General features: G+C 35.1%; 1 protein-coding gene across 4 annotated transcripts; it reads right to left on the bottom strand.

The window, feature by feature from the left end:
- Window positions 1-2,615: 2,615 nt before the first annotated feature.
- LOC113080837 (uncharacterized HIT-like protein Synpcc7942_1390) lies at window positions 2,616-5,349 on the bottom strand. 4 transcript variants are annotated; one of them, XM_026252910.1, is made up of 5 exons: window positions 5,167-5,349; window positions 4,871-5,008; window positions 4,607-4,711; window positions 4,448-4,520; window positions 2,616-2,982 (listed from the first exon to the last, which is right to left on the bottom strand). In XM_026252910.1, the coding sequence occupies exons 1-5, from the start codon at window positions 5,242-5,244 to the stop codon at window positions 2,891-2,893; spliced, it is 486 nt and encodes a 161-aa protein (XP_026108695.1). In that variant the 5' UTR covers window positions 5,245-5,349; the 3' UTR covers window positions 2,616-2,890. The 4 variants fall into 4 exon arrangements, with proteins under 4 accessions (XP_026108695.1, XP_026108685.1, XP_026108692.1 ...); XM_026252907.1 differs by lacking the exon at window positions 2,616-2,982 and adding an exon at window positions 3,410-3,726; XM_026252900.1 differs by having other exon boundaries at window positions 4,871-5,323.
- Window positions 5,350-9,989: the final 4,640 nt, after the last annotated feature.

The following is a 9,989-nucleotide window of genomic DNA, read 5'->3' as shown; positions in this document are numbered from 1 at the left end:
GACACATCATGATCTGTGCCCAACTGAACTTGCCCACAGATGAGAAAAACCCTGAGAATGACACAGTTCATTACTGACAAGGACAATGAAATATTCCTAACTAATCTTCTGAAATAATTTAATGGTTTTAAGGCATTGGATCCTAATCTGTATTTAAAGGTATGGGAGTGGAGGTGTCAGGTTCAATATTCATTAATCCACATGCGCAGCTTTTCACAAAACACCATGATATTGTTCAACTGAATCAAAACATTATGCATAAATAATAATAATAATAATAATAGTAAAACAATAATAATAATCACAGGAAATGGAAATGCACTTGCTTGGAAATAAGCTATCATGTTAATGTTAATATGATAATTCTGCAACAGTTTGATAACATAGTGACACATAACCACCTTATGACAAAGAAGGAAAGGAGAGAGCCTTATTTTTTTCTTTCTTTCAAGAGTATGCAGAGACTGGGGCTAGCTATCACACTTTCTTAATCCTGTGAATATTTCTTAGGTTGGGTTTCATTTTAAAGTCAGTTTCTGTATAGGCACACCTTAATGTTTTGACAAGAAAAAAATATATTGGACATCTACACTGTTACAGCAAAACAAAACATGTACCACAGATACAGTAGGCATAGTGTCACACTATATTGGGTAACGCACAGTGACCATCAAATTATGTAGATAATAACTATGAATAATATAACAAACAGGTATCAAAACAGTTTTGGCCGACAGATAATCTCATTAGAACATTTTATCTAGCCTATTTATAATATGTAAAAAGCATTTGACAATTGCCTCAACCAGACATTTGAAAATAGGTTACCTTCTGAAAAATAAATTAAATTAAGTATACCTTGTAACAATTATGCTATATTAAGCATGAATACATTTCACTCAAAATATCACCCAGGCTACGTTCAATTGAACACCTAAATAGTAACCTGAATAATCATTAGAAATCTATAAATATTAGCCTGTGACGGTTTAGCTCAAGAACACTTGCAGAATAAAAGGAAATGTCATTCGTATGATGAGTTTGGAAACATATAATCTTTCTAACATAGGCTATACATTTACTAATGTAAAAAAAGGGGGGAAAAAGCTGACTTACATGTTCCCAAGGTTTTTTTCTTCTTTTTTCTCCCGTCAGTGCTTGTTGTTGAAGGCTAGGAAGGTGTGTAGTTTCCGAGCAGGTGTGGATGAAACACAGATTTTGCCCTATGCACAGCTACATGTTTCTCATGTGAAGTAAGAACTTAAATAGTGTGTCTACAATTCCATTCAAAGCCTCACATCATGTCACGTGACGCGCGGAGCAGGTGACAGAACTTCATTCTAGTAAACAAACGATTTCATCGTCACAGCACCATAAAAATACATAAATAAAAAATAACTGTCAACAAAATTTAATGTTGACGTTTAGTAAGTTCTTCCTTTTTTAACAACACACACAAAACATGTGAATGTCTTTCGCAGACCTCAAACTGAAATTAAAGAAATTTGATAATATCTGGCGTGTCATGTAAATATTTTACAGCTGATATTTCACTACAATTTGCATTCTAAAATAACTTCCTATTCAACGTGCATTGTATAGCATTTGCACGAATGCTTGCCAGACAACAGCAGATTTCTGTAGGTATTAATATTCATTCGTTCATGTTTGCAGACCTGCCTCTGATATTTCAGGTTATAGTGATAGTGAGACAAGTTCAATTCAGTTGTTTATTGATCAACACGTTGTTCATTCAGATTGTTACCTAAGCTCCAAGTCCATAAATAGATAGTGTGAAAGACCAGAGAGGCTGATTCCACTAAGTTTTCCAGCAGATAAGATAAGACAGTTGTAGACATTTACTGTACCATTTTGCAACCTTCATCTAGTAAAAATCCATATGCCAGATTACAATATTACATATTTACCACCGTTCCAGAAATAACAATGTTTTGTTAAATGTAGATCGAATTAATGTTTTACTCTGTGGTAATATGTTTTAAACTAAATTAGTAAAGGCTCAAAGCTGTTTGTTTCAATTATTAAGATTACTATTTTTCTGAATTATATTTTTCCTTCTAGTCAGCACAGACATGATTTGATGCTTGAACTGAATGGATGCTTCTGATGTTTCAGCAAATAGGATTAAAGTTCAGTTAATATATAAACAGTCACGAGTGACCCAAAGAAACCGGCCTCCTGGCCACCAAGGTCCCCTGATCACACCACCTGTCACCAGTGAACAGCTCTACAGGATGACCTTAACTGAGGCCTTCAGATTGTAGTTTTTATTTCAGCACATCGTTCAAATGTGTCTTGATGGTATAAACACAGGTGTCCTTATTCATTGAACATGGGTGGAACAAATTGATGTGTACTTCAAATCATGTACAGTATTCAAAAATTTGTATGCAACCTGTCCCATTTATGCAAGAATGTTCTTTTCAAGGAATTTGTTCAGCTTCCATTTCATGATTAAAACCCATTGTGCATTGTTACTTCCTTATTTATATACTTCCTATTATTCTTTTCAGTACATTATACGCTGAACATGTAGCACCCATTACGCTGAACACGTAGTACCCATTGTGCCCATATTAACCTGTGAAACTTGCAAAACTCGCCAGAATATTTTTATTAACCAATGATGACAGTAAACAACAGTAAAGGTAACCCAACCCAGTTAAGTGCAGTTTACCCAACAGCTTGTTAACATTAATTGCAGAATGAAAGCCAAACTCTTGTAATGAATAAAAAAAACAGTATTACACTTTATTTGACAAACATTTTTTGATAATATCCAACAAATTTCCATTTTGTACTGTTTATCCATTATTCTCATATCTTCCAAAAATGCAGAGCATTACTTTTATTCTGACAGTAGGTCCATCTATCCTGGAGGCCATTTCATTTGACGTCCTCCGAGAACATGAATGTGAAGGTGATACACAGACTGCGCCCCATTTTTACCATCATTGATGACTGTAAAATAATAAGAACAGATAATTAAGTATTATATATATATATATATATATATATATATATATATATATATATATATATATATATATATATATATATATATATATACACACACACACACTCACCTAAAGGATTATTAGGAACACCTGTTCAATTTCTCATTAATGCCATTATCTAATCAACCAATCACATGGCAGTTGCTTCAATGCATTTAGGGCTGTGGTCCTAGTCAAGACAATCTCCTGAACTCCAAACTGAATGTCAAAATGGGAAAGAAAGGTGATTTAAGCAATTTTGAGCATGGCATGGCTGTTGGTGCCAGTCGGGCCAGTCTGAGTATTTCACAATTTGCTCAGTTACTGGGATTTTCAATCACAACCATTTCTAGGGTTTACAAAGAATGGTGTGAACAGGGAAAAACATCCAGTCATGCTGCAGTCCTGTGGGCGAAAATGCCTTGTTGATGCTAGAGGTCAGAGTAGAATGGGCCGACTGATTCAAGCTGATAGAAGAGCAACTTTGACTGAAATAACCACTCGTTACAACCGAGGTGTGCAGCAAAGCATCTGTGAAGCCACAACACTCACAACCTTGAGGAGGATGGGCTACAACAGCAGAAGACCCCACCTGGTACCACTCATCTCCATTACAAATAGGAAAAAGAGGCTACAATTTGCACAAGCTCACCAAAATTGGACAGTTGAAGACTGGAAAAATGCTGCCTGGTCTTTTGAGTCTCGATTTCTGTTGAGACATTCAGATGATAGAGTCAGAATTTGGCGTAAACAGAATGAGAACATGGATCCATCATGCCTTGTTAACACTAGGCTGGCTGGTGGTGGTGGTGTAATGGTGTGGGGGAAGTTTTCTTGGCACACTTTAGACCCCTTAGTGCCAATTGGGCATCGTTTAAATGCCAAGTTCTACCTGAGCATTGTTTCTGACCATGTCCATCCCTTTATGACCACCATGTACCCATCCTCTGATGGCTACTTCCAGCAGGATAATGCACAATGTCACAAAGCTTGAATCATTTCAAACTGATTTCTTGAACATGACAATGACTTCACAGTACTAAAATGACCCCCACAGTCACCAGATCTCAACCCAATAGAGCATCTTTGGGATGTGGTGGGACAGGAGCTTCATGCCCTGGATGTGCATCCCACAAATCTCCATCAGATCAAGATGCTATCCTATCAATATGGGCCTACATTTCTAAAGAATGCTTTCAGCACCTTGTTGAATCAATGCTACGTACAATTAAGGCAGTTCTGAAGGCGAAAGGGGGTCAAACACACTATTAGTATGGTGTTCCTAATAATCCTTTAGGTGAATGTATGTGTGTGTGTGTGTGTTTGCTTGCTCTTTCTCCCGGACTATTATTTTATATGTCAAGCTTTAATATAGTATTTATATAGATGCTAAATGAACCCAATTTTAAAACAAAGGATATTTTACTCACCAACTCTGTATCCTTCGTCCAGTCCTTCTTTCTTTGCTATGTTTTTGGCCACTATCAAAAGATGACCCAGAAGCTGGATGGAAAAGGTCAAGATCTTAGAGGTGCGTCATCAACAATTATTAAAGCTAGAAACTAATCAAAAGTGTATGGCAGACAAACCGATGCATCATCATCGTGTGCTTCACTGATCTTGGGAATGGGAATCCTTGGAATAACCAGGAAGTGCACAGGAGCCTGGGGATTTACATCTCTGAAAGCTAGACACTGCAACATTACACGTGTTATATTACATGCAAACTGACATGCAATGTTCATTTATAATATGCATGAAACTTAACAAAAAGTCTGAATTACGATGAATATTTCATTATGTTAGTTAATATATTAAGCAAAAGTCCTAAAGGCTTGTGGTCTGTAACACACCTTGTCATCCTCGTGAATTATATCTGCAGGGATAGTTTTGTCAACTATTTTAGAAAATATAGTGGGTTCAGGTTTCCCGTATTTCTTGCTGGCCTCCTTTGCCAAGCGAACCTCATCGCGTGTGGACGAGCAGAAGGTCTGATATAAACAAGCAAACAAACAAAACCTCAGCAAAAGCATTTCTGAACGTCTAAAACATGTGCAGAGCAGATGAAGGATTCTGCGCGCTTTAAATTCAGAGCATTCACAGACCGCGCTAAACTCTGACAGCGCGAGCATTACATAGAAATAAACACCTTCACGGGTAAGACACGCCGTAAATGATGTCCAAGGGGCAAAACCTGCCGGGTAAATAAAATAAAGCGGGTCGTCATTGCACTGTTTCAGGACAAACGGCGTCTATTTTCCATGGAAATCCCCCTCTCACGTGCTGCTGCTGAGGTTTTGTTTACATCCGATTCTCAAAAGTGATGTGGTTTTCAAAATAAAAGTCTCCAAGCTAATCAGGGTCCAGTTATTTTAAAACAAGAACAAAGAAAAACTTAATTATGGGAATTTTAGTTTTGCGATTTTTATTTATTTATTTATTTTGAGATGAGATGTGCCCTTTAACATCTTAGTGAGATTTACAATTTGTGTATTAACTAAGCATAACGTACTTTCGTTCTTATGCATATGTTGAACATTATACAACTATGCATACAAATACACAGAAAAGGGACAAGAAAAAAATAAATAATTACATGGATCATATACAAATCAAAACAGAATAAGGGGACACAGTGGTATTAAAATAAAAGCTCACAAACTCACAAAAAGTCTTTATACCTTTCATATTCAAGAGTTTCTAATACTATCAATGTAGAGCCTTACCTAAGTTTTTTTTAGTAACATTATGCATTTATGAATTTGAAATTTGGTCAGGTTAATACATTTAATAAAAATGAATGGTCATGCTTTTTAAGAATGTTCAATATATTTGGAAAATTCAAGTTTATGTTCCCGCAGAAGTGAGAGAGGTCTAGAGGTTAAGCTTGAACACTGAATAATTGTATTGCTTCATCTCAAAATGGCTATTACAAAAATAGACGTTTAAATAACCATGTTTTAGTTTATCTTTTATTATTTCTTTAGTGCTGTCAAAGGATTAATCTCAATTGTTTACATAATATGTTTGTGTAATGTGTATATTTATTATCTATTTATGAATACACAAAAAAAAAAAACACACGCAGCATGATGAGAGAGAGAGAGACAGAGATGGAGAGAGAGAGAGAGAGAGAGAGAGAGAGAGAGAGAGAGAGAGAGAGAGGAATACCGCAGAGGGCCACAGGAGAGGATGGGTTGAGCCCATGAGCTTCCAGATTGATGACAAACCTCAGTCAGATCAGGATCCCGCAGCAGCTCCCTGAGGTCACCTCACATTACATTCATGATGCACACAGTTTGTGTAAATGATTTTAATCATGACTGCAGGCAGTATATAAAAATGCAGCTGTTTTACAATGGAAAAATCTGTAATTGTCTTAATTATCTTTTCATGCTGCACAGTGTGATATGTGCTTAATAGTGATGTCATTTCCTGCAGTTTGTTCTTCTTCAGGCTGAGATCTCTGCTGATGTTCCTGATATCATGTTGGCTCCTGACTCAATGTGATTGTATACTTCAACTTATTTTATCTCAGTTACAGAGACAACACTTAAATTTAGGTTAATTAACTGTTACATGGAATAATAAGTGTTTGCTATTAGAAATTAAATATAATTTGATTGTTAATGAAGTAAAGTATTTTCTGAGCACTGGTGTCTCATCACTTTGCTGGCACTTGTGGTAGTGCAGTGTTTCTCAACCAGGGGACCCCCAATAAATCTTAAAAAAATGATTTAAATGTATATTAAATATTAAAATATTAATTCAAATTCCAATTATAAACAAAGCTTATTCGCTTATACTACATCATAGGGAAATAGCAACTAACTGAGCCACTGCTGTAGTGCTCTTAATTGTGGCCGGCGGTATATCAGAAATTAAAGCTGCGATAGGGAACTTTTTGACGCTCTAGCGGTTAATAAACAGAACTGCTTGCGTCTTGCGGAAGAACATTGTAGTCGGAACTACTTCTCTCTGTTTATGTCTATGAAGAATCACAAAGGTACTGGGTTACTCCGCCGTGGTACCCCCGAAGCAATCTAAAATAGTCCGAATATAAACACTTATTATAGGTGCACCCTAGTGATTCAGGACAAGCCAAAAACACGGTTTGGAAAATGGATTCATGGTGTACTCGCTTATTATATACATTTTTCTACATTTTGAACACAAACAAAGTTACGGACCGCAGCTCTGATTGGTTATTTTTTACCGGAAGAGATGGAGTTTCTGCAAATGGCAATAGGACCACTGGGAGGAGCCAGAGGAGCTTGATTTTTTCACAGATTATCTGTCTCATATTCTACTGTCAGGACATAATGACAGGTTTAACAAATATGTAAAAATATTTTTTTACAAAAGTTCCCTACAGGGGCGATTCTAGGATTTTTTCAACTGGGGGGCACAAGAGGGGCCACGATTAATACAGAGGGGCCAATCATTTCAAGAGTTCAGTAACCTTTAAAATCAGTAATAAACAGTGATACCCTATTATATTTTAATAGCAGTTATTCACTGCTCTAAATCAAATAAAAAAAATCAAATACAATTTCTATTAACTTTTCACTTTACAAAAGTGAAAGAAAAACTGTAATAAATAAAATAATCCAATGTATGAATAGAGTACAACTCACAAATAATAATAGTATAATTTATTTATAATAGCCTTTATTTATTTTTTATCTATAATTTAAATCTATAATTTATATATATATAATAGTCTTATTTATATAAATGCAGAATAACATTAATAATTCATAGAAATAAATACTTAATTAATATAACTAATATAAATTTAATATAATTTCATTATATGTTTTTGTTTATTTGTTTATCATCCCATTCAATTTGCATAGCAGCAGTTGCAGTAAATTTGCATTGATGAATAAACAAAATCTACTTATGTCAAGGCTAATTAATCTTGAGCATATTGATTTAAAAATATCATATATCCATACTTTGTTAGAAAGCTACTTGTTCAAAAAGGTAGCTTTAGTTTAACATGTAAAATATGTGGATCCTATAAAACAGTTTAGAGTAGCTTAATTAGTCCAGTGTTATTTTAGTATTAGTTATTTATTTTGCTATTTAATCATGCATTAAATAATTATGTATGATTTTTTGAGAATGTTTCTGGGTGTCATCAAATGACGTTTTGTCAATAACTTCTGTGAAGGGAGGGAGAGAGAGCTAGAGAGAGAGCTTTCCAGGGTGCAGACAGCAATCGCGGAGCACCATGGTGATTTTGAACGCCAACTGAATTTATTAGGAATCTACAGACGCAAATAGACTAAAGGTGTAGAAAAATAAAGATCTATATGTGTATTTTGGACTTTTTTTTCACCACAAGTCTGAAAGAAGACATGTTACTGAAGACAAACAGCCCCAAATCTCAAAATTGACCAGTAAAAAAAACGATGTTTTTGCATGTGTCTCACCCATAGACTTAAAAAAAAAAAAGTCTCAAGTGTGGAGCGTTAGATAAACATTACACGATTTGTTTCATCACCTCACTTGAGTGAAAAAAAGTCGCTAATCGACTGCATGATTCAATAATGACTTTATTAGAATTGATATTATATATATTTTTTTAAACCATTGCTTTAAATTGCGTTGTTGCCTATATCGGCTCGTTCGGCCGAAAAAAAAAAAGTTAATCGTAACGCAGTAAACCCCTTTTACATTCAGCATCAGAGGAGCATAGTAAATATAATGATTAGCATCTTGGTCTGCTCTAGGAGATAACATCGTCATCGAACCTGGTCTGTCTAACACCGAAAGACGTTAACGTTAGTACCAAACACTTCTTGCACTGCAACAACTTGCTAATCGAAAAACATAATCTATTTAAAATAGGTGCTTTTTTCGTTGGAAAACAGCAGCTGGTTATTCTTGGTCCTTGTTGAGAAGCATCGCGACGCAATCATGAGTTATTTACTAAACTGAAAGATTATAATTTGAATTTGTGAGTGACAGACAAGTAGAAGGGTGGGGGCACACTGGGGGGCCAATCAGTTTTCAGGAGGGGCCAGTGCCCCCATGGCCCCTCCCCTGGCTACGCCACTGCCTACAGCACCTTTAACAAATATGTAAAAAAATATTTTTTTTTACAAAAGTTCCCTGCAGCACCTTTAACCACCGATTTTCTTGAAATATCAGCACAATTCCTAATGTGATATTGTTTTAATGAACAGCTCAATAAACAAAAGTTAATATTAAGTGACTTAGATTTTAGACTGAACAATTCTTGTTTTTGTTGTATTTCGATAATGAAAATAGTTCCAAATGAAGCCACAGCAGAACTGGGGCCTGTTCTTCATACGTCTCTAACTCGTTTGCTGGATTTGATTGTTGATGATTTGTCATGGTCATGGATTGGTTGCTTCGAAGCTCACCCTGGAGCTGCTGTCATAGCAACAGGTCCTTAAACTTAAACCTGCTCGGGATATTATTTATTTTAAAAAAAATTATAATAATTTTAAAATGAATTTTAAAATATTGTAATGTTGTGTAATTATAATACTTTAGAGACAGCCAGTTTCACTCGCTGAAAGATTTATTCGTGTTAAAATAATAACTTTATAACTGTATTAGAGTCCTACACACATGCTGTACAGTTAATATGAGTTATACTTTAAGGGGATTGCTGACAGCTATTACAGGAGATGCAGATAACTTGATCTTGACCCTTAACAAACTATCATATAACAAATCTGCTTCAAAGAAAAAAATTACATAAATTGCTAATTACAACATTGAAATAAAACAAGTCTCTTTCATACATCAGTCCCAAAATGTACACAACTTTAGAAACAAAAAATCACATTGCTTGTTGAAGAATCAAATCAGTCATATTTGTATTTAAAGGAATCGGCCAAAAATGAAAATTGTCATTTACTCGCCCTCATGTCATTCTAAACCCATACAACTTTTGTTCATCTTTGAAACACAAACGAAGGCCATTTTTTA

This window comes from Carassius auratus, chromosome 5, assembly GCF_003368295.1.
Source record: "Carassius auratus strain Wakin chromosome 5, ASM336829v1, whole genome shotgun sequence".
NCBI lineage: Eukaryota > Metazoa > Chordata > Actinopteri > Cypriniformes > Cyprinidae > Carassius > Carassius auratus.
The sequence above is the reverse complement of the archived record's forward strand: the minus strand, read 5'-3'. Positions and strand labels throughout refer to the sequence as shown.

Bases quoted from the DNA above. Each gene is read 5' to 3' on its own strand.
- LOC113080837 (XM_026252896.1), bottom strand. From the start codon at position 5,149: ATGCTCGCGCTGTCAGAGTTTAGCGCGGTCTGTGAATGCTCTGAATTT. The intron at 4,712-4,870 runs GTGTGTTACAGA...GTAATGTTGCAG, and splicing joins TAATTCACGAGGATGACAAG to TGTCTAGCTTTCAGAGATGT. The intron at 3,727-4,447 runs GTGAGTAAAATA...ATGTCTCAACAG, and splicing joins GGACGAAGGATACAGAGTTG to AAATCGAGACTCAAAAGACC.